General features: G+C 44.6%; 1 protein-coding gene across 29 annotated transcripts in view; it reads left to right on the top strand.

The window, feature by feature from the left end:
* The window catches only part of obscnb (obscurin, cytoskeletal calmodulin and titin-interacting RhoGEF b), a 614,792-nt gene that overhangs the window by 323,665 nt on the left and 265,716 nt on the right, over positions 1–25,411 (top strand). For all 29 annotated transcript variants that reach the window (XM_078231785.1, XM_078231777.1, XM_078231827.1 and 26 more), the window contains 4 exons: positions 4,356–4,622; positions 7,046–7,318; positions 7,623–7,889; positions 17,990–18,262. In XM_078231785.1, coding sequence (XP_078087911.1) covers positions 4,356–4,622; positions 7,046–7,318; positions 7,623–7,889; positions 17,990–18,262 — 1,080 coding nt within the window. The remainder of the gene's footprint in view (positions 1–4,355; positions 4,623–7,045; positions 7,319–7,622; positions 7,890–17,989; positions 18,263–25,411) is intronic.

Here is a 25,411-nt window from a genome sequence, read left to right as displayed (position 1 = left end):
GGTAGCATCCTAGTAAGTCTTTTCCTGGTAAGTTCTGTAACTCTCCCAATGCCCTACCATTAACTGAGTAAGTCCTGCCCTGGTTCAATCTACCAAAATGCATCACCTCGCATTTATCTAAATTAACTCCATCTGCCATTCGTCAGCCCACTTGCCCAATTGATCAAGATCCCGTTGCAATCGGAGATAACTTTTTTCACTATCCACTACGCCACCAATCTTGGTGTCATCTGCAAACTTACTAACTGGCTCCTATATTCTCATCCAAATCATTAATATAAATGACAAATAACAGTGGACCCAGCACTTATCCCTGAGGCACACCACTGGTCACAGGCCTCCAGTTTGAAAAACAACACTCTACAACCGCCCTCTGGCTTCTGTCATCAAGCCAATTTTGTATCCATTTAGATACTTCACCCTGGATCCCGTGAGATTTAACCTTATGCAACAACTACCATGAGATACCTTGTCAAAGGGCCTTGCTAAAGTCCATGTAGACAACATCAACTGCACTGCCCTCATCTGCCTCCTTGGTTGCCCCTTCAAAAAACTCAATCAAATTTGTGAGATATGATTTTCCACTCACAAAGCCATGCTGACTGTCCCTAATCAGTCCTTGCGTCTCTAAATGCCTGTAATCCTGTCTCTCAAATACCTTCCAACAACTTACCCACCACAGATGTGAGGCTCACTGTCCTGTAGTTTCTAGGCTTTTCTTGCAACCCTTTTAAACAAAGGCACAACATTTGCCACCCTCCAATCTTCAGGCACCTCACCCGTGACTGTCAATGATTCAAATATCTCTGCTAGGGGACCCGCAATTCCTCCCTAGCCTCCCACAATGTCCTAGGATACACTTTGTCAGGTCCCGGGGATTTATCTACCTTGATGCGCTTTAAGACTTCAAGCACCCCTTCTCTATAATATGTACACTCCCCATTTATTTATTTCCCCAAGTCCCCTCACATCCATGCTTTTCTCAACAGTGAATACTGATGAGAAATATTCATTTAGATTCTCACCCATCTCTTGTGGATCCGCACATAGATGACCTTGTTGATCCTTAAGAGGCCCTACTCTCTCCCTTGTTACTCTTTTGCCCTTTAAGTATTTGTCGAAGCTCTTTGGATTCTCCTTTGCCATATCTACCAAACAATCTCGTGTCCCCTTTTTGCCCTCCTGATTTCTCTCTTAACTCTACTGCTACACCCCCTATACTCTTCAAAGGATTCACTTGATCCCAGCTGCCTATGCATGTCATGTGCCTCCTTCTTCTTCTTCACCAGGCCCTCAATATCCCGAGTCATCCAGGATTCCCTACTTCTGCCAGCCTTGCCTTTCACTCTAAGAGGAATGTGCTTACCCTGGACCCTGGTTAACACACCCTTGAAAGCCTCCCACTTATCAGATGTCCCTTTGCCTTCCCACAGACTCCCCCAATTAACTTTTGAAAGTTCCTGCCTGATACCATCAAAATTGGCCTTGCCCCAATTTAGAATTTTAACTTTTGGGTCAGACCTATCATTCTCCATAGCTATCTTAAAATTAATAGAATTATGGTCACTGGTCCCAAAGTGATCCCTCTTCTGTCACCTGCCCTTCCTTATTTCCCAAGAGGAGGTCAAGTTTTGCCCCATCTCTAGTCGGGCCATCCACATACTGAATGAGAAATTTCTCCTCAACACACTCAACAAATTTCTCTCCATCCAACCCTCTAATACTCTGGCTATCCCAGTCAATGTTGGGAAAGTTAAAATCCCCTACTGTTTCCACCCTATTTTTCTTGGAGCTATCTGTAATCTCCTTACATATTTGCTCCTCAATTTCCTTATCACTATCACTAGACTATTAATCCAGAAACTCAGCTGATGTTCAGGGGACCTGGGTTTGAATTCCACCACGGCAGATGGTGGAATTTGAATACAATAAAAAATATCTGGAATAAAGAATCTACTGATGACCATGAAACCATTGTTGATTGTCCTACCTGCTTCACTAATGTCCTTTAGCGAATGAAATCAGGTCTGACCTATAGGTGACTCTAGAGCCACAGCAATGTGGTTGACTCTCAACTGCCCTCAGTCAACTAGGGATTGGCCATAAATGGCAGCTAGCCAGCAACGTCCATGTCCCATGAATGAATTTTTAAAAAGCAGAACCCTTGAATTTAGGAACAAGATCTTCAACACCTGACCCACCACTTCATGTATACTTGAGCAACTTTAAATACAGTACAAACTACAAAACAGTTACACAAACACAGCAACAGCCAGTAGAAATTAATCAACAGCTAACCCAAAAGTAGTTGCTGATCCCTTTAAATAGCTCTGGTGGGTGATCCTTCCTGCTGCTGCTGAACATGTGCTCCGGTTTCGAGGTTAAGATAGCTGACGTATTAAGCTTCAAAATGGCAATGCTGGTGTCAAAACTATGTTACACAATGATCGACAACACAATGTGCGTACATCAGCACATACTCCATGTACCCATAATAATGCCCTACTCAACATCCCAAGCATGGTGCACACCAGAGGTATGTGCACATGTCTCAAATGTAATTTTTGAACCAAAATGACTCACTGAAAATCATAGAATCATAGAAACCCTATGGTGCAGAAAGAGGCCATTTGGCCTATTGAGTCTGCACCGACCACAATCCCACCCAGGCCCTACCCCCATATCCCTACATATTTACCCGCTAATCCCTCTAACCTACACATCTCAGGACACGAAAGGGCAATTTTAGCATGGTCAATCAACCTAACCCACACATCTTTGGACACTAAGGGGTAATTTAGCATGGCCAATCAACCTAACCCGCACATCTTTGGACTGTGGGAGGAAACTGGAGCACCCGGAGGAAACCCACGCAGACACGAGGAGAATGTGCAAACTCCACACAGACAGTGACCCAAGCCGGGAATCGAACCCAGGTCGCTGGAGCTGTGAAGCAGCAGTGCTAACCACTGAGCTACCGTGCTGCCCAAATATTAGCATTATGCTACCAAAATTTGCAGCATCAGCATTTTGTTGGATTTAAATTCTATGTTGATCCTGTCGTGAGGTTATGAATTGAAATTTCTGTGCTACAACCTGCCATCGAAATTGTTGATATAAATGCAGCAAGAACTTGTGTTTACATTGATGGCTAATTCAACACTAACATCTTTTCTGAGTTTACTCTGCATGAAGCAAAATAAGATGAGAATGTTGAGTTAATGTCTACAATGGGGATAATTCTCCAGCCCCGTGTGTTCATGCGCAGATCACATTGGGGCTGCATGGGGCCGGAAATCACTGGGAAGGACCCATAGCATGTTTAGCACCAGGGAAAACTCCCTTTGGGATTCTCCCTGCCCCTGAACACTGACGTAATCTGGTTCCCACCCAGTAAGGAAAATCTCCATCTTCGTTTGCTGCTGGGATTCTCCAGTGCTGCTGAAATTGAATGGAGTTATGGCTGGAACTCAGATTCTCCATTCTCACTTGCACGGGTGAGATCAGAGAATCCTGCCTGCTGTGTCATCTTGAAGCTGGATTCTCCCTCCTCCTGTGATTCTCCAACCCTCTGGGGCAACGGAAACCCGGCGCCAATCATTACTGGTTTCCAAAATCAAAAACCAATTGCGGTGGCCATACCAGGGGGAATCAGTGGCCATTGAAGCCCCAGTGGTTGGGGAAACAGCTGGGTAGTGTACCCTAGCAGTGCCAACCTGGCAGAGCCAACTGGGTAGGAGATTGAAACAGGGAGAATGCAGGAGGGTTGGGTGGCCTTTGGCGACCCTATAACGGGGTTTCACTCACATGGGAGTGGAGCCTGATGCCAGTGAGTGGGGGGAGTGGCCTTAGCTGGCGTGGTGAGGAGGGGGGGCGTTGTCTGGAGATTGGGGCACCCTTGTAAAATGGTACCTTGATATCCAAGAAGCCGGCCTTGCTGGGGTCATTTGGTCCCCACCTCAGGAATTCAGTGAGAATCTTCCCAGGCTCCAAAAAAATTTGTGTGTGTGGTTTACATTGTGAACTGAATCGCACCGACCCTCCCGGTGGGAATCTCACCGGTCTTCCCACTTGGGGCAACACATTGACCAAAATTCTCCGACTTCGCCTGCAGCTGTGACTCCCCGGTCCTGCTTCTGTGAATGGAGATTTGGCTGAGTGCCAAATTCTCCATTCTGACTGACAGCAGTGGAGGAGTGTATGAAACCGGAGAATTCCAGCCTTAGAATTTTTTTGGGAGAATTCCGCCCATTCCAGATTTGGATTTTCCACTCTAAAGTTGTCCATTCTTGGTGATTTGGCCAATAAACATTTCTTGCTACTGTAAGATTGATAATACTGATAATATTTTTCAGTCTTGCCTGCACTTTTCAAGCGATGGCTTCAGAATGTGGAAGTGGAAGAAGGCCACACTGCTGCACTGCACTGTGAACTTACTAAATCTGATGCCTCAGTAGAATGGAGAAAGGGATCTGTGGTGCTCCAACCAAATGACAAGCATGAAATGAAACAAACAGGTCCCGTTGTTGAGTTATTAATTCACAATCTGAAGGTAGAAGATGCTGGAGAATATACCTGTGATTCTGGTGATCAACAGACTACTGCCTCCTTAATTGTCACAGGTAAACAAAAAACTATGGCTTTCTTACCATAGGTCAGAAACAGATTACTGTTTCCTTTGGTGCATGCCAAGGTCAGTAATGGAAGAAGCTGGAGCACGGAAGTTACAAGGCCAGCTGGTGTGTCTTTCCGAACCCTTGTTCCCTGCATCAGCCACCTTGGCTGACATAGGTTGAACACCCGCCAAGGCATTCCAATGCCATGAGGGTCTTTTTAAGGGTAATTAATGCAGGCTGGCTGGGAGTTTACCTTTTACTGCAACCGAAATTGGAAGGCCACTGATTTGCCCTTTGGCTCCCCGAGCCTGCTCGCAGCCCTTAATTGGACAGGGAAATCTGCAGGCCCTGGAAACAGACCAGGCTCCTGTTTCCAGGACTGAACTGCAGGACAGTTGAGAAAAGTGGCCAATATTTCAGGAGATATTCAATTCCTGCCAACCAACATATATTCCAGAGAGGAACAAATATTGCAAGAGGGAAGAAAGGCATCAGTGGCTAAGCAAGGGGATCAAAGATAACATAAAGGCAAAAACTAAGACATACCATATTGCAAAGATCAGTGGCAGGCTGGAGGAATTGGAAACTTTCAAAGACCAAAAACGGGTTAATAAAAATGTAATAAAAAGAGCAAAGGTAAATTATGAAAGAAATCTAGCGCAAAGTATAAAAAAGGATAGCAAAAGGTTATGTAAGTGTATAAAATTGAAGAGTAGCTAGAGTCAACGATGATGCCTTAGAGGATGAGATTGGAGAGTTAATAGGAACACAGAAATGACAGAGACACTAAATCAGTATTTTGCCTCAGTTTTCAAGGTGGAGGACATTCGACCATCCCAAATGGTAACACGTAATGCAGAGGTTGTAGAAAAGGAGGAACTTAAAATAATTGCTATCATTAGGGAAAATGTACAGACAAGATATTGGGATTAAAAGCAGCCAAGCCTCCAGGGCCTGATAGTCTATATCCTAGTGTTATGGTTCAGGTTAGAAACTCCAAAGTGTTTTATGAAGCCTGCCTGAATCATAAGCTTTGCATCTTTAATTTGGCTAGAATAAGCATGAGATGCTTTACTTCAGGTGTGATTCAAAAGACCCACTAGGCAGCTTTTATCAAACAAAGTTTATTTAAAAATATAGTTAACATGTATAGTAAGAAAATTAGAAAGAACCTTTGTCAATTATAAACAAAAACAAAACAATCTCACCAGTTTATAACCCTTAATGAATATATCTAATGATGTTCCAATCAAAACCAAAATCCAAGAAACAAAACTCTTCAAACAGATTTATCACTGCAGAGGCTAAAGCTCACATGATACTGGAATCCAGTTCCCTGGGTTGAATGCTGATTTCAAATGATCTTGAAAACTCAGAGCAGCCTGCAGTCGTATCAACTCCCCAAAACACCAAAGCACAAATTAATTACTGCAGCATGGCAACAAGCCTTTCTTTCAGCTAACTGATAACATTTTCAAAGCAAAACAAAGAGAGAAAGATACTTTTCCAGCTTGCTTCTAAGACTGCCTCTAACACTACAGCCAAAACGAAACTAAAAGCTGAAAAATTTCGGTCACCTGACCTGTCCACAGTCCTTCTAACAATGACACCACCCAAGGCTGTGACCATGATTTTAGAAACCTCGGAAAGGTACACTAACCTCACACTAGGGTCTAGGAAGTGGCAGCAGAGAGAGTGGAGAGGCCATCGTTTTAGGCTAAGGGATGGCAGATTTAAAACAGAAATGAGGAGGAATTATTTTATTCAAAGGGTCATGAATCTGGAATTCTCTATGCCAGAATGAAGTGGACACTAAACAAATTTAAGGAGGAAATAGGTAGATTTTTAATTTTAAGTTCTTATTTAAAGGAGATGCACTTGAAAGGTTTTTAAAAGATGCACTGTTACTTTGGGTATAAATAACAATCCCAGTCTCAAAATCCACATGGAGCCCACAGTTTGGTTGCCTGTTATTCCGTTCCACCGGGGAGGCAGTGGCATAGTGGTATTGTCAACGGACTTGTAATGCAGAGACCCAGGTTAATTCTAACAGGACAGAGATTTGAATCCCACTATGGCAAATCGTGAAATTTGAATTCACTAAAAATCTGGCATTAAAAGTCTCAAAAAACCATTGTCAATTGAGATGTAAAAACCCATCTGGTTCACGAATGTCCTTTAGGGAAGGAAATCTATTGTCCTTACCTGCTCTGGTCTATGTGTGACTCCAGACCCACAGCAGTGATTCTTAAATGCCCTCTTAAAAACGCCACTTAGTTCAAGGGTAATTTTGGGCATTAAATGCTGGCCCAGCTAGCCAGGCCCACATCCCCTGAGTGAATTGTTTTTTTAAATTCCACCTTCTCAGTCCTTCCTAATCCACTGAATTTTGAGACCTAAGTGTTTTCATTTTGTATGTTTTTTTTCAGAGCCAGATGTAACAATTGTTGATGGTTTGAAAAACATGGAAGTAGTTGAAGGGGGAGATGCTTTGTTTGAATGCAAAGTCTCCCATGAGAATGCACGAGGTGTTCAGTGGGTTCTGGGAGGAATTGAACTACAGAATAATGAAATGAATGAAATTTCAGTGAAAGATGGTAATATTCACACCATGATGTTGAGGAAGGTCACACAGGATGACACTGGTGCTGTGCTCTTCAAGGTTGGGAAATACGTATCTTCAGCACAACTTAACGTCAAAGGTAATCATTAATTATTAATTTTGGGAATAACTAGAAATAAATAGAATTCAAAGAAAATGGAAGGTATGTTTTTTGGATTTTTGAGCAGAGTTGTTGGAAAAAACATTTTAAAATTGGATCAGTAGCAAACTCGACAGGTGCTGATTTATACTTCAAATCAGCATAATTTGTTTTAATTTTTGAACCAATTACAAATGTCAGATTTCATCATGCACTTTAATACGAGCTGATGTTTAATTCCTGTGATAGTCAATTCCAAAGGAAAAGGTTGAAAAATAATTCTACTGATTTCTTGTTCCTTTAGCTATTCCAGCAACTTTCACTCAGCTGCTTCAAAACATGGAAGTGGATGAGATGGAAACAGTAACTTTAACATGTGCACTCTCACAACCCAATGTTCCAGTTGTATGGAAGAAAGGATTAACAGCAATCTCCCAAAGTGAGAAATATGAAATCAAGCAAAAAGGTTGTGAACATATGTTACGAATATGTGACCTGAAGTCAGAAGATTCAGGTGAATTTACCTGTGTTTCTGGAGATCAGCAAACCACGGCTTCCTTAACAGTTAAAGGTGAGTTCAAATCATATTTTTTAAATCTTAATGATTTTGAAGATTCCCTGTAATAAACTTTCAGATGCTCACAGATCTAATATGTGATGACATATTCTGTTCATATTTCCAAGTTCCAACATTCATTTTTAATCGATGAATTTAGTTAAAGGAGAGATTTTGGCTGCAGACCTGTTATGCTACTCCAGTTTTTATTGGCCTTTAATTATTAAACTCTGCATAAAATTTAACAGCAAAACTAATATAGGTGTTGTGTGTCTGAGTGACTGCAGAAAGGAAAAAGTCAGTTTATAAAGGCACATTAAGTGAATAATAATACTGAGATTCATTTCTAATCGGGCCAAAACAGTGTCCTTACAGGAGGACCCACAGACAGTGCTGGTGATGTGTAAAAGGATTTGAGCCATGGTGCATGTCTAAGAGATCTTAATTTATTGTTGTAAAACAGTGAAACAGGCACCGCTCACCGTGGACGCAAATGCTGTTATGGCCTCTAACTCTCACGAAAGGGCCATAGCTTGTGCCAGGGAGACCTCAGAATGAAATCTCCCCCCACCCCCACCCCCCCCCCCCCCCCCCCCCCCGCCTCTTCCAGGTAATGAGGAACACAGCTGGCAGGGTCTCTAGGGAACCCCATTGGGGCTTCCCATTATGGGGTTGTGCCTGCATTGTGACGGTATGGGAGAAGCCTGCATTGCTGAGGGTTTGGGTGAGAGACAGAGGGAAGAGATTGCGGGGAGTGAAGGGAGAATGCCTTCATTGTGGGGTGTCGGCGGAGTGGGGGGGTGCTCTGATGCCCTGAAACCGGTGACGATGGGGGAGGGAGGTCTTTAATTTTAATTTGAGATTAGGACTGAGTGGGATGCCAATATTCATGGCTGGCTGCTGCATGCAAAGTCTTCCCACCAGCTGTATGGTGTACAGCTGAAGAAGGGAGGAGGCAACTTTGACACCTCTTCTCTGGCCATGCTGGACATGAACAACTCAGCTGACTGTGATACCATTAAATGAAACTGCCCATTTATCAGCAGTCCCACATCTTATCTTCCCTCTGTTACAGTCCATCAGAGTTTCACTTGGCTACAATGCAAAAATTAAAAGCATAAGATAAACATTCCAGACCAAATTATAAATGAATGCATGCCATATTGACTTGTGCACCCCCAGAGTACCTTTCTATTTTATGCTGCTCTAGTACTTCTCTGCACTTCGACCCGAATCTTCATGCAGCATGGTTATTGGAAGGCTGCTGACTTACAGTGGGGAAGTCTGTAGATGAAACCTTCTAAAGGAGGATTACCTCAAGTGGCTGTTGAAGGACCTGAAAGGCTTGGCTTTGGACTGCACCATCTTGGCATGAGCACCTGTTTGGGATGATTAGCTGACAGATGCCAGCAAGGCCACAGAAGGAGTAGTGATGGGAGGACATGAGCTGCTATCTTGAGATAGGACAGCAGTTTTGTTCTTCACAAAGCCACAGTAGTCTGAGCTTCCAGGACAGAATGACACCTGAGATACTTGAACAGTTTTGTTCCCCTTATCTAAGGAAAGATATACTGGCATTAGAGGCAGTCCAGAGAAGGTTCACTAGGTTGATCCTGGGTATGCAGAGAGTTTCGTATGAGGGGAGGTTGAGTAGGTTGGGCTTGTACTCATTAGAGTTTAGAAGGATGAGAGAGGACCTATTTAGACATATCTGATTCTCAGGGGGCTTGACACGGCAGATGCTGAGAGGTTGTTTCCTCTGTGGGTGAGTCTAGGATTAGTACGCATAATCTCAGAGTAAGGGGTCACCCATTTAATACAGAGATGAGGAAGAATTACTTCTCTCAGGATAGTGAACCTGTGGAATTCTTTACCGCAGAGGCCTGTAGAGTCAGGGTTGTTAAGTATGTTCTAGTCTGAGATAGACGGATTTTTAATCAGTGAAGGAACCAAGGGTTATGAGGATCAGGCAGGAAGGTGGAGTTGAAGATTATGACATTAGATCAGTCATAATCTCATTGAATAGCGGAGCAGACTCATTAGGCCAAATGGCCTACTTCTGCTTCTGTGAATTATGGTCAAATAGAAATCTGAGATTCCATTTTATACCCACGGTGGCTTCTCTTTGTGCACCAGTATGCTGTATCATGTTTGGGTTTACAAGTGTACTAATGGAGTACTTCCATGCTAGAAATAATGTACTTCATGCCTTGCTCAAAGCCTTCTATAAGGCCGGTGGCCAGACTCTTTCATGCTCCTTGACATTGCATAGAGCCTTTCTGGCAGGTTTGCCAATACACCAAGCATTTAATTGTGCATACTGAATTGTCTGTTCCAGCCCATCTCTTCAAAGTACTTATCTGAGTCCTCTGCAGCAGAATTTACATGTGGCCTCCATTCTGCGAGCTGGCACCTGTGCACAGCCTAGCTGTAAACCACTTGTGCCCTGTGTATCACCATGTGCAGATCCTGCCTCTAACAATCTGGCTTGGATTTTCACCACTGAGTTAATAACAGGAGTCATGGAAACCCCTGGATCGGCTTGCCCACCTTAGGAGAAAGCGCAAAGATGGGATCTTCATTGCTGGAGGTGGATGCAGGCTGGAGTCAGGCCAGCTAACCTGGGAAAGAGGTCATAGGCAGCAACAAGGGTTGTTGGGTGCTGAAGTGGGCTGTTTACAAGGCCTGCCTCAATACTGTGGGACTTTGTCCATGTTAAAATAAAAGCCCTCCAGCTTTCACCCCTTACCCCCCCCCCACACACACACACACACACTTCCCACAACACACCCATGTCATCTCATGACCCCTCATGTCCCTTATGCCAAGCTGTGACACTCCACCCACCCCCTATAGTTCCATGTGTCCCCAAGCCAAGCTATGGCACTCCACTTCCTTGGCCCCTTCTCATTCTTCTAATTCCCATTGAATACAAACCCAAACAGCCAAATCGCTCCTCATATAGCAATCCTATCATTCCAGGAGTGTATAGTGGGTCAGTGAGCATGCTTAGTAGCTTGGCATGAGGGGCCATGCAGGTAGATGAAAGGGCATGAGGGTGCATTGGGGTGGATGGAGTTCCATAACCTGGCACACAAAGCAAATGAGGCTATGGGGGTTGGATGGGGGTGCATGGCCTGGCATTGGGGGCATGAGGGGCCATGGGAGGGTATGTGGCTTCCCATGGCATGGTGGGGAGAGGCATGAAGAGAACCTTTTGAACTCGCCTTTTAAAAGGTCCCCTCATGCAGACTAGGGTTCACGATTCTTCTGAGCGGCCATGAACTACAGCTCTTTAAAAACCTGGCCCGACTCTGAAAATTGCTGAGCCTATCTATATGGAGTCAATTGGGTCAGCAGTGTCGGTGTGGGCTTCTAACACAAACCAGCTCACACCCTTTAAAATACACCCAAAAAATAAGACAGCCCAGGAATGAGGTCAGGAATCCTGGACCCACCTGCCATTTTTAAAGGGCTCCCATGTCAACCCCACTCCTTAAAAATCTAGCCCTCAGTGTCAGTATCTGAGCTGGTAATTGCAACTGTTAAATCAAGTGATGATGTTTCTTCATCGTCAGTTGCTTTTGCAACACTGCCTGACTAAGTGAAAAGATAAAGGCACAAAGCTAAGTTGCCAAAACAGGAGTGGGGAAAACTCGAGGTGCATTCTGGCATCCACTGCAGTTTGTATGATATGGATTGTGGATCTGGGAAGGAGGATTAGGTCTGAGGATATCGGCACCTTCAGTCCCTTCATTGACCATGGTCTCATGAGTAAAGAATGGGTTGCATCTAAACTGGAGGGGCATAAATATTCTGGCCGGGGGGGTGTGGTTTGCTAGTGTCACATGGGAAGATTTAAACTAATTTGGCAAGGCGGTGGGAATCAAAGCAAAGGTGAATTAACTGAAGGAGATCTAGACAGTAGGGCCAGTAAGGCTCAGAGGAAGAGCAGGCAGGGTGTGGTTGCTGATCAAAGAGGGTCTGGTGGACTGAAGTGCATTTGTTTCAATGCGAGAAGTGTAACAGGTAAGGCAGATTAACTTCGAGCTTGGATTAGTACTTGGAACTATGATGTTGTTGCCATTACAGGGACTTGGTTAAGGGAAGGACAGGTTTGGCAGCCTAATGTTCCAGGATGCAGATGTTTCAGGCAAGATAGAGGGAGATGCAAAAGGGGTGGGGGAGTTGCACTACTGGTTAAGGAGAATATCATAGCTGTACAGCGGGAGGACACCTTGGAGGGCTCATACAGCGAGGCAATATGGGTAGAGCTCAGAAATAGAAAGGGTGTAGTCACGGTGTTGGGGGTTTACTATAGGCCTCCCAACGGCCAGCGGGAGCTCGAGGAACAGATGTGTAGGCAGATTTTGGCAAGGTGTAAAAGTAACAGGGTTGTTGAAGTGGGTGATTTTAACTTTCCCTATATTGACTGGGACTCACTTTAGTGCGAGGGGCGTGGATGGGGCAGAGTTTGTAAGGAGCATCCCAGAGGGCTTCTTGAAACAGTATGTAGAAAGTCCAACTAGAGAAGGGGCCATACTGAACATGGTATTGGGGAATGAACCCGGCCAGGTGGTCGATGTTTCAGTAGGGGAGCAGTTTGGGAATAGTGACTACAATTCAGTAAGCTTTAAGGTACTGATGGATAAAGATAGGTGTAGTCCTCAGGTGAAGGTATTAAATGAATACATTGCGCCAGTATTCACCAAAAAGAAGGACTTGGTGGATGATGAGTCTGGACAAGGGTGTGTAGAAAGTTTGGTTCATGTTGAGGTCAAAAAGGAGGAGGTATTGGGGGTCTTGAAAAACATTAAGGTAGACAAATCCCCTGGGCCTGATGGGATATACCCCAGAATACTGAGAGAGGCATGGGAAGAAATTGCAGGGGCCTTGAGAGAAATCTTTGCATCCTCACTGGCTACAGGGGAGGTCCCAAAGGATTGGAGAATGGCCAATGTTGTTCCTTTGTTTAAGAAGGGTAGCAAGGATAATCCAGTGAGCCTTATGTCAGTGGTAGGGAAATTATTGGAGAGGATTCTCCGAGACAGGATTTATTCCCACTTGGAAATAAATGGACACATTTGTGAGAAGCAGCTTGGTTTTGTGAAGGTGTGGTCGTGTCTCACTAACTTGATCAGGTTTTTCGAGGAAATGACAAAGATGATTGATGAGGGTAGGGCAGTGGATGTTGTCTACATGGACTTCAGTCAGGCCTTTGACAAGGTCCATCATTAAGAAGTCTCACAAGACCAGGTTAAAGTCCAACAGGTTTATTAGGAATCTCGAGCTTTCGGAGCGCTGCTCCTTCATCAGGTGAGTGGAGAGGTAGGTTTCACAAACATGCCGTATATAGACAAAGACACAATTGCAAGATAATGGTTGGAATGTGAGTCTTTTCAGGTAATCGAGTCTTTACAGGTACAGACAGTGTGAGTGGAGAGAGGGATAATCACAGGTTAAAGAGGTGTGAATTGTCTCAAGCCAGGACAGTTGGTAGGACTTTGCAAGCCCAGGCCAAATGATGGGGGTTACATGTAGTGTGACAACCCCCACCATGCTCATGATTCCAAATAAACCTGTTGGATTTTAACCTGGTATTGTGAGACTTCTTACTGCGCCCACCCCAGTCCAACACCAGCATCTCCACATCAAGGTCCCTCACGGCAGACTGGTACAGAAGGTGAAGTTGCACGGGATCAGAGGTGATCTGGCAAGGTGGAGGCAGAATTGGCTTGGTCATAGAAGATAGAGGGTATCAGTGGAAGGGTGCGTTTCTGAATGGAGGGCTGTGACTAGTAGCATTCCTCAGGGATCAGTGAATAAAGAACAGTACAGCACAGAAACAGGCCCTTTGGCCCTCTAAGCCTGCACCGATCACATTGTTATATCTAGACCAACCGCCTGTATCCCTCTTTCCGCATCTGTTCATCCAGATATGTCTTAAATGTCGCTAACGTGTCTGCCTCAACCACCTCACTTGCAGTGCATTCCAGGCCTCCACCACTCTCTGTGTAAAAAACTGGGACCTTTGCTGTTTGTGATATATATAAGTGATTTGGAGGAAAGTGTAACTGGTTTGGTTAGTAAGTTTGCAGACAACACAAAGGTTGGTGGAATTGTGGATAGCGACGAGGACCGTCAGAGGATACAGCAGGATATAGATCAGTTGGAGACTTGGGCAGAGAGATGGCAGATGGCATGCTTGCCCTCATCGGCCAGGGCATTGGGTTTAAAAATTGTCAAGTCATGTTGCAGTTTTAGGACCTTAGTTAGGCCGCACTTGGAATATAATGTTCAATTCTAGTTGGCACACTACCAGAAGGATGTGGAGGCTTTGGAGAGGGTACAGAAAAGATTTACCAGGATGTTGTCTGGTATGGAGGGCATTAGCTACGAGGAGAGTTGGAGAAACTTGGTTTGTTTTCACTGGAACGACGGAGGTTGAGGGGCGACTTGATAAAATCTACAAGATTATGAGGGGCATGGACAGAGTGGATAGTCAGAAGTTTTTTCCCAGGGTGGAAGAGTCAATTACTAGGGGGCCTAGTTTTAAGCTGTGAGGGGCAAGGTTTATTTAAGTCCCGTTATTTAAGAAGGGTAGGAAGGATAACCCGGGAAATTATAGGCCGGTGAGCTTGATGTCCGTGGTCGGGAAGTTGTTGGAGAGGATTCTTAGAGATAGGATGTATGCGCATTCAGAAAGGAATAAACTCATTAACTATAGTCAGCATGGTTTTGTGAGAGGGAGGTCATGCCTCACTAACCTGGTGGAGCTTTTTGAAGAAGTGACTAGAATGGTAGATGAGGGAAGGGCCGTGGATGTCGTCTATATGGACTTTAGTAAAGCGTTTGACAAAGTCCCTCATGGTAGGTTGGTGCAAAAGGTTGGATCTCATGGGATAAAGGCGGAGGTGGCTAGATGGGTGGAGAACTGGCTTGGTCACAGAAGACAGAGGGTGGTGGTGGAAGGGTCTTTTTCCGGCTGGATGCCTGTGACTAGTGGTGTTCCGCAGGGCTCTGTATTGGGACCTCTGCTGTTTGTGATTTATATAAACGATCTGGAAGAAGGTGTAACTGGGGTGATCAGTAAGTTTGCGGACAACACGAAAATGGCTGGACTTGCAGATAGCAAGGAACATTGTCAAAGAGGCTACAGAAGGATATAGATAGGCTGGAAATTTGGACAAAGAAATGGCAGATGGAGTTCAATCCAGATAAATGCGAAGTGATGCATTTTGGTAGAACTAACGTAGTGGGGAGCTATATGATAAATGGCAGAAGCATAAAGGGTGTAGATACGCAGAGGGACCTGGGTGTGCAAGTCCACAGATCCTTGAAGGTGACGTCACAGGTGGAGAAGGTAGTGAATAAGGCATATGGCATGCTTGCCTTTATAGGGCATAGAGTATAAAAGTTGGGGTCTGATGTTGCAGTTGTATAGAACGTTGCTTCTGCCGCATTTGGAATACTGCGCCCAGTTCTGGTCGCCACACTACCAGAAGGACGTGGAGGCTTTAGAGAGAGTGCAGAGGAGGTTTACCAGGATGTTGCCTGGTATGGAAGGGCTTAGTTATGAGGAGAGATTGGGTAAACTGGGGTTGTTCTCACTGGAAAGACGGAGGATGAGGGGAGACTTAATAGAGGTGTATAAAATTATGAAAGGCATAGATAGAGTGAACGGTGGGAAGCTTTTTCCCAGGTCAGTGGTGACGTTCACGAGGGGTCATAGGTCCAAGGTGAGCGGGGGGAGGTTTAACACGGATATCAGAAGGACGTATTTTACACAGAGGGTGGTGGGGGCCTGGAATGCACTGCCGGGCAAGGTGGTGGAGGCGGACACACTGGGAATGTTTAAGACTTATCTAGATAGCCACATGAACGGCGTGGGAATGGAGGGATACAAAAGAATGGTCTAGTTTGGATCAGGGAGCGGCACGGGCTTGGAGGGCCAAAGGGCCTGTTCCTGTGCGGTATTGTTCTTTGTTCTTTGTTTAAAGGAGATGTACAAGGCAAGTTTTTTACACAGAGGGTGATGGGTCCCAGGAACACGCTGCCAGGAGAGGTACTGAAGCAGATACGATAGTGACTTTTAAGGGGCATCTTGACAAACACATAAATGGGATGAGAATAGAGGGATATGGTCCCCGAAAGGATGGGGGTTTTAGTTCAGTCGGGCAGCATGTGCAGGCTTGGAGGGCTGAAAGGCCTGTTCCTGTGCTGTATTTTTCTTTGTTCTTTGATGGCGAGTATCATTTCCCATGGGGGTAAAACAAGCAAGTACCCCTTTCCATGCTATTTATGGAGAGGTAGTAACGTACTGTCATGAGTATCCGGAGGCCCAGAGTAATGCTGAGAAGATCCGGGTTCGAATTCCACCACAGCAGCTTGTAAAATTTGAATTCCATAAAATTCTGGAATTAAAAATCCAATGATGAGCGTGAAACCATGATCAATTGTTGTAAAAGCCCATCTGATTTACTAATGTCATTCAGAGAAGGAAATCTGTTGTCCTTAGCTGGTCTGGCCTACATGTGACTCCGATCCACAGCAATGGGGTTGACTCTTAAAAGCCCTCCACAATGCAAGCCAGTCAGTTCAAGGGCAATTTAGGGAGGACAAAAAATACTGGCCCAGCCAGTAATCCTCATATCCCATCCTGTGGTACAGTGGTTAGCACTGTTGCTTCACAATGCTAGGGATCTGGTGCAATTCCCGGCTTGGGTCACTGTCTGTACGGAGTTTGCACGTCCTCCTCTTAGCTGTGTGGGTTTCCTCCGGGTGTTCTGGTTTCCTCCCACAGTCTGAAAGACAAAGAACAAAGAAAATTACAGCACAGAAACAGGCCCTTCAGTCCTCCAAGCCTGCACTGACCATGCTGCCCGACTGAACTAAAACCCCCTACCCTTCCGGGGACCATATCCCTCTATTCCCATCCAATTCATGTGTTTATTAAGATGCCCCTTAAAAGCCATTATCATATCTGCTTCCTCTACCATCCCGGCAGCGAGTTCCAGGCACCCACCACCCTCTGTGTAAAAAACTTGCCTCGTACATCTCCTTTAAACCTTGCCCCTCGCACCTTAAACCTATGTCCCAAAGACGTGCTGGTTAGGTGCATTGGCCATGCTAAATCTCCCTCAGTGTACCCGAACAGGCGCCGGAGTGTGGCGACTAGGGGATTTTCAAGTTAACTTCATTGCAGTGTTAATGTAAGCCTACTTGTGGCACGAATAAATAAAAAAATTTTTGTGTGCTGCTATCTGGATGATATTGGAGGTGATTTCTCATGGGCCGCTAACCCCTGGTGGTAATCTCAATGGCGCATGGAATTGGATGTTAGGTAAGAAAAAGGGTTCTCTCTGGGCGTCAAACCTGTTGCAAGTCTCCCTGCACACTGGGCCGGCTCGATCAGGTTCCCAACCAGAGCCAGTGGGAATCTGATGAATAATGGGGTGGGGTCGGGGGGATGTTGTCTCTGAATGTTGAGATCCGAGCTCTGTTTAAGAAGGGCATCCTGATATCTGTGAAGCCAAGTTTGTCAGCATGTTTTACGTCTTGCATATCGTTACATATCAAAGGTTCCTGAATTCCATCTGACAGGTGTACCTGTGCCAGTGGAAAACACCACAGTTTTCCTGTTGGCAGGAGAATCATATCAGTTGTCTCTTTCCATATCAGAGTTATGTGTACGAGGATTTAACCTGCCTAATTCTGATACAATCCCCTTTAAGAGATGCAGGCTGGCTTTACTTTCTGCAGGCTGGCTTTAACTTGTGCTAACCTCTCACAATTTTGGGCCCCCTGCTGAAACATACAATAACTCAAGAATGCTCAAATCAGCGCTACCTGCCTGCTACACTCAGGGTAATGAGAAAATTGCACCGTTGTTGTACTGCCTGCACAGGGTAATCACACATTGCAAATCCAGTGTCTGACAACGGATTAGCTCCAGACTGTCTATACTGAATGCATAATCTCACATCTCACAATAAATAAGTAACAATGGTGTATTTGACTGAATTTACATTAGTGCATTGATTATGATTTGTAAGGTGATTGTTACAGATAGTTGATAGCTAATGTGAAACTATAATTTTGTGTTTTTTATATAGTATCGGGAGCAAAAATTGTTGAAAGCCTAAAGGATATAACAGTTTTTGCTAATGAAACTGCTGCGTTTGAGTGCCGAGTATATCCTGAAAACTTTGCCGATATACAGTGGTGGTTGGGAGACATTCCTATACAGCCCAATGAAATGAATGAAATATCTGTTGAACATGGAACGATTCACACTCTGAAATTAAAGAATGTCACTCAGGATGACTGTGGCACTGTAACTGTTAAAGTTGGAAAACACACTTCCTCTGCAAAACTTCTAGTTAAAGGTAAAAGGAATGCAAGCTTACTTTATTATATCAGAAGTCTTGTGTTTGTTTTTTCTGCACTGAAATTGTGTTGTTGTAGTATGCTGAAATAGCTAGCAGATCATTATTATTCCAAATAGGGAGAATTAAATATTCACAAGATTTGGGTAGGAACTGGAGTGTGAGGAGCATAGCAGCTCCGAGGGGAGCATGGTGACTGGTGTTGGAAAAGGTCAAGGGGCTGAGTGAGAGTAAAGATTAGGAGTACAAGGGTGTCCAGTGGGAGACTGAGAGTGGTTCACTTCACTTACGCTGGCTGGTTGAAGATCATTCATCTTCTTCCGACATTGTTGCCCTGTCCTCTTCTGGACTGTTTGCACTAACCAGGGCTGTCATTGCATCGCAGGCTTGGGTGGTGACCCTTCTGGAAGGCCATCTTCTGTAGCAAGGGTAGGGTGTTTCCCGCCTCTTCTCCACTCCATCCAGCATCCATGTGAGGGCTCTTTCCAGAAGGTGTGGTGCTGCCTTCTTGCCTGCCATCTCCTGCAGTTATTGTGGAACAAGTGCTGGGAAGTCGTTTATATGGAGCTTCCCTTTGCCTGAGCAGTTAAGTCATTGCGGCGTGGGCGAATCAGAGGGAACATGCCGCAGGAGCGTAAAAATTAGGCATAAGATTCAGCCCGAAAACACACTGGAGCCATTGACGGGAAACACTCCAACACTGTGCCATTTTTTGGTAAGATTTTGCCGACAAAATTTGCAGATGACACAAAGCTGGGTGAGAGGGTAAGCTGTGAGGAGGATGCAGAGACGCTTCAGTGTGAGAGAGGAATGTGCAAAGAAACCTGGGTGTTCTTTTACACCAGTCACTGAAGGTAAGCATTGGCGGTAAAGAAGACAAATGGTATGTTGGTCTTCATAGCGAGAGGATTCAAATACAGGAAAAGGGATGTCTTGCTGCAATATACAGGGCCTTGTTGAGGCCACACCTGGAATATGATGTGCAGTTTTGGTATCTTTATCTGAGGAAGAATGTTCTTGCTACAGATGGGGTGCAGCAAAGATTTACCAGACTAATTCCTAGGATGGCAGGACTGGCATATGAGGAGAGATTGAGTCGGTTCGAATTATATTCGCTGGAGTTCAGAAGAATGAGGGTGATCTCATAGAAAGCTATAGAATTCTAACAGAGCTACACAGGGTGGATGCATAAATGATATTCCCAATGGTGGGGGTATCTAGAACCAGGCATTATCCAATGGTACAGGGTAAACCTAATAGAGGTATGTAAGATGTTGAGAGGCATAGATCGGGTGGACTCTCAGAGGCTTTTTCCCAGGGTGGAAATGGCTGCTACGAGAGGACACAGGTTTAAGGTGCTGGGGGGTAGGTACAGGGGAAATGTTAGGGGGAAGTTTTTCACACAGAGGGTGGTGGGCGAGTGGAATCGGCTGCTGTCAGTGGTGGTGGAGGCAACTCAATAGGGTCTTTTAAGAGACTCCTGGATGAGTACATGGGACTTAATAGGATGGAGGGTTATAGGTAGGCCTAAAAGGTAGGGATATGTTCGGCACAACTTGTGGGGCCGAAGGGCCTGTTTTGTGCTGTAGTTTTCTATGTTTCTGTGTAAACCTTTTAGGAATGAGATGAGGAAAAGTTTCTTCAACCAGATAGTAGTGAGCCTATGGAATTTGATACCATAGAAAACAGTTGAAGGCAAATGTTTTCAAGAAGGAGTTGGATATAGCTCTTGGGGCAAAAGGGATCAAAGAATATGGGGGGAATGCAAAATCAGGCTATTGTGTTGGATGATCAGCCATGATCATCCTGAATGCCTAAGATGGGTCGAGTACCCTACTCCCGTTCCTGTTTGCTTTGTTTTTTTGCCGAGTTTCCATTACAGCTTCTAGCTGTCATTTATATTGATTCACGGGCTGTGAGTATCACTGAGAGGGCCAGCATTTACGCCCATTCCTATTTACACTAATAACACACATCTCCAGAAGTAGTGACCATCATTAATATCAACCATGCTGGTGGGGATAGTGTGGATGTAGTAGTGGTTATGTTTATAAGCTAGTAAACCAGAGGCCTGGGCTAATAATCTAGAAGAGCAGGAGTTCAAATCCCACCACTTAAGTTTGAGAACTTAAATTTGGTTGGCACTTAACTTTGGGAGAGAGGCAGAGAAGAACAGCCGGGAGTGGATAAATACAGCCCGAGAAGCAAGCCCTACACGACTTACTTTCAGGAAAGAGGCAGAGATGAATGGACCTGCAGGGTATACACAGCAAGGAGTGGATAAATACAGCTCATGTACCAAGGACTACATACATCCTTCAGGAGAGAGGCAGAGAGAAATCCAGGAGCATCCTGAGCTTGAAAAAAAAGCGAAGAGTGGAATTACAGGAAAGTTCTAAGGTGATTGGCTGGTGAATAATGTTGCAAAATAACCGAATATAAACAGTGAGTTTAAAAAAGCATTAGTAATATTAACTATTAGTAACAAGTAAGTAGCTAGTGAGTCATTTTTTAAATTCTTAAGTAAGGTTTATTTCCACTAATAAAAAGACTGGCAGCTAGCTAGGAACCAAAAAGGGGATTTAGTCATTGAGGCAGAGGGCGTAGCTGAGGTACCAAATGATTGTCCAGAGACTCAAGCATTATTCCAATCCATCATACTTGGAAGTGACTCTAAATAGGGCCGTGTCCTTCTGGGAAGATTTGAGGAGATCAGCAGCAAAGGTCAGAAACAACCTACTAACCAAACTTGATGGATCTACAAAGGTTGCTGCTGCCACAATGCTCCAGATATTTGGATTTACCCTCTTACTCCACAGCAGAGTACAATGCATGCTGTCTGGAAAAGATCACCTCACACAACACATTTTGTTGACATGCAATTGAATGCAAGAATGCACATCGTAACTGGAACTCTCCACTCACCATCCCTCCCCGGCTTCCTGTCCTCGCAAACATCACTCCCCCACACATCTGCTGATGGACGAAATATCAGTAATAGTGATCATGAAACAATGGGATTATACTAAAACCCATCTGATTTACTAATGTCCTTTAGGGAAATTTGCCATCTTTAACAAATCTAGCCTATTTGTGAATTAGATCCATAATAATGTGATTGACTCTTAATGGCCCTCCGAAAAGGCCCAGCAAGCCACTCCGTTGTCATCAAGGTGGAGGCTCACCACCATCAGCTAAGGTTGGATTTGGTTGAAACCATCAGTGTTCACTACCACTCCATTATGACTTGTTCAACCTGCCTACAGTCTGCCTTCAATCTCGGCACCCCAAATGGAGCACCCTTCAAAAGCAAGATTTGCCAGCAAACATCCTTTGGAATAACACAATAAGTTACTAACAAGTTAGACAAACGTGCCTGTCAATGGCAGGCTTTGAACTACCACAGCTATAGTGGGCCTTGCTAAACAGGTTCAGGACAGGTTAGGGCCCCTGTGCATCCAACCTCCACCACTTGGGCCTCAGTAAAACTCCTCATGCACTTGTGAAAAGTCACAAACAACACTGCACATTACTGAGCAACAACCCCTCTACAGAAGTGGCAGACTAATCAACTTAAACTGAGCAAATGAGGAGGCTATCACTTGGCTTCAAGAATTTGCCCTTGAGAAGGTGTCAGTGGTAACTGAGAGATGCATGTCGCACCTCATAACAATTAAAGTTACAACATCTGTCAGTCAAAATGTTTTATTATATTCATTCAGGGGATGTGGGCATTGCTGGCTGGGCTGTCATTTATTACATATCCCTAACTGCCCTTGAAATGAGTGGTTTGCTCAACCATTTCAGAGGGTATGAGTCAACCACTTTGCTGTGGGTCTAGAGTCACATGTAGACCAGAGCAGGTAAGGATGGCAGATTTCCTTCCCTAAAGGGCATTAATAAACCAGATGGATCTGTACAACAATCGACAATGATTTCATGGTCATTGTTAGAGTTTTAATTCCAGATTCTTATTAAATTCAAATTTCACCATCTGTTGTGGTGGGATTCGAACCCGGGTCCCCAAAAATTACCCTGGGTCTCTTAATTACTAGACGCTACTACTTCGCTACTGCCTCCCCATCAAAATGGAAGCAGGGTAAACATACTAACTTCTAACATTTATGCTGGAATGCAGGGAGCCTGCCATCAATATTTAGTCCAGCCTTACATTTTTAATCCTGATTTATTTAATTGAATTTAAATTCCCCAGCTATGGGATTTGAACTCATATTTTTGTATCATTAGTCCAGACCCCTGGATTATTAACATTAAAACAGAAAATGCTGGAAATACTCAACGGCCGGGATTCTCCCAAAAAAATTCTAAGTTCCCAACGTGCGGGAAAATGGGAGTAAATCCCGCCGTTTTTTTCAGCATGATTTCCAGAATGAATCTCTGACACTCTGTGCATCACAGAGTGTCCTAGCATGATTCATTCTGGAAAGTGGGGTGGCGCCTACTCCCACTCAAGAAGCTGGCAGCATAGCGCTGAGCGAGCCTCTGTGCATATGCCGATCTGTCAGAACGGAGTCGATTGGTCAGTGTCCTCAGACATTTGTATCTTTTTCTGGAAGGAAGAAGGTGGAAGAGAGTATGTCCGGGGTGCATGGGGTCCTTGATTATGCTGACTGCTTTTCCGAGGCAGCGGGAAGTGTAGACAGAATCAATGGATGGGAGGCTGGTTTGTGTGATGGACTGGACTTCGTTCACGACCCTTTGTAGTTTTTTGCGGTCTTGGACAGAGCAGGAGCCATACCAAGTTGTGATATAACCAGAAAGAATGCTTTCAATGGTGCATCTGTAAAAGTTGGTGAGAGTCGTAGCGGACATGCCAAATTTCCTTAGTCTTCTGAGGAAGTAGAGGCGTTGGTGGGCTTTCTTAACTATACCATCGGTATGAAGGGACGAGGACAGGTTGTTGGTGATCTGGACACCTAGAAACTTGAAGCTCTTGAGCATTTCCACTTCATCTCCGTTGATGTAGACAGGGGCATGTCCTCCACTACGCTTCCTGAAGCTGATGACAATCTCCTTCGTTTTGTTGACATTGAGGGAGAGATTAATATCATTCCACCAGTTCACCAGATATCTCATTCCTGTACTCTGTCTCGTCATTGTTTGAGATCCCACCCACTAAGGTGGTGTCATCAGCGAACTTGAAAATCGATGTTGGAGGGGAATTTGGCCACACAGTCATGGGTGTATAAGGAGTATAGTGGAGGAACAGAGTCACAAGGGCTGATAATTAGTTTTAACAATAAGAAAAAAAATTGAACATGAAATTTGGATTAAGATACAATACCCCTTTACTCCCCTCTTAATTTCACAACCATACACAAATTTTAAGGTTAACAAAGAAAGAACAAAGAAAAGTACAGCACGGGAACAGGCCCTTCGGCTGTCCAATCCTGTGCCAATCATGATGCCCTAACAAAAAACAAACCTTCTGCCCTAACTTGGCCATCTGTGTTGCCACTTTTAGGGAATGGGCCTGCACACCCAGATCCCTCTGTATGTTAATGTTCCTAAGGGTTCTGCCATTCACAATATAATTCACACCTAAATCTGATCCTTCAAAATGCATCATCTCGCATTTGTCCGGATTAAACTCCATCTGCCATTTCAGTGCCCAAGTCTCCAATCTATCTATATCATGTTGTATCCTCTAACAATCCTCGGCACTATCAGCAACTCTGCCGATCTTCGTGTCATCCGCAAACTAATCAGATCACCCAGTTTTCCTCCAGATCATTTATATATACTAAAAACAACAAAGGTCCCAGCACTGATCCCTGCGGAACACCACCAGCTACTGATCTCCATTCTGAAAAACACCCTTCCACCACTACTCTCTGTCTTCTATAACCAAGTAAGAGTTTTAACAACACCAGGTTAAAGTCCAACAGGTTTATTTGGTAGCAAATACCATAAGCTTTCAGAGCGCTGCTCCTTCGTCAGATGGAGTGGAAGTGGACATTTACCAAATAAACTTCTATAACCAAGCCTGTTCTGCATCCATCTAGCCAGCCCACACTGAATCCCATGTGACTTTAGTTTTTGCACCAGTCTGCCTTGTGGGATCTTGTCAAATGTCTTATTAAAGTCTATATAAACTACATCCACAGCCCTTCCCTCATGAATTTGCTTTGTCACCTCTTCAAAAACTCAATTAAGTTGGTGAGACATGACCTTCCCCTTCCAAAACCGTGCTCCTGTCATTAACTAGTCCATTTCCCTCCAAATGTGCATATATCCTGTCTCTCAGCATCTTCTCTAAAAGCCTCCCCACCACTGATGTCATGCTCACTGGCCTATAATTTGCAGGATTATCCCTGCTTCCTTTCTTAAACAAGGGAACAACATCAGCTATTCTCCAGTCCTCTGGAATCTCGCCTGTGGTCAAAGAAATTGTGAAGCTATCTGTTAAGGCCCCAGCTATTTCTCCCCTTGCCTCCTGCAGTAACCTGGCATAGATCCCATCCGGCCCTAAGGATTTGTCTACCTTCATGCAATTTAGGATTCTCAACACTTCCTCCTTTGATATATTGATGTTCTCTACAGCATTCACAAACCTATCCCTGACCTCAACTTCCGTCATGTCCTTCGCCTTGGTGAATACCGATACAAGGCACTCATTAAGGATTTCACCCACTTCCTCTGGTTCCATGCATAACTTCCCTTCATTGTCCCAGAGTGGGCCTACTCTTTCTCTTGCTACCTTCATGCTCCTAATATAGACATAAAAAGCCTCGGGATTCTCCTTGACCCTGTTTGTTAAAGATATTTCATGGCCCCTTTTAGAACTCCTAATTCCACGTTTAAGTTCCTTCCTACTTCCACTGTACTCCACAAGGGCTTCGTCAGCTTTTAGAAGCCTGGAGCTATCGTATGCTTCCTTTTGACAAAGCTTACAATTTCCCTTGTCATCCACAGTTCCCGAATCCTGGCACTTCTATCCTTCATTTTTGTGGGGACATGCCTGTCCTGCACTTCAATCAACTAGCCCTTTGAAGCCTCCCACATGCCGGACATGGGTTAACATGGGTTACAAAGTTATTATAAGCTACAATGGTCTCAGTAACACAAGTCCGTTTAAGCACACAGACTGGCTGTGGTCACATACACTCTCCACTCTGAACCCAAGTG

The sequence above is a fragment of the Mustelus asterias genome, chromosome 2 (assembly GCF_964213995.1).
Source record: "Mustelus asterias chromosome 2, sMusAst1.hap1.1, whole genome shotgun sequence".
NCBI lineage: Eukaryota > Metazoa > Chordata > Chondrichthyes > Carcharhiniformes > Triakidae > Mustelus > Mustelus asterias.
This window is presented reverse-complemented; position numbering and strand designations above follow the sequence as displayed.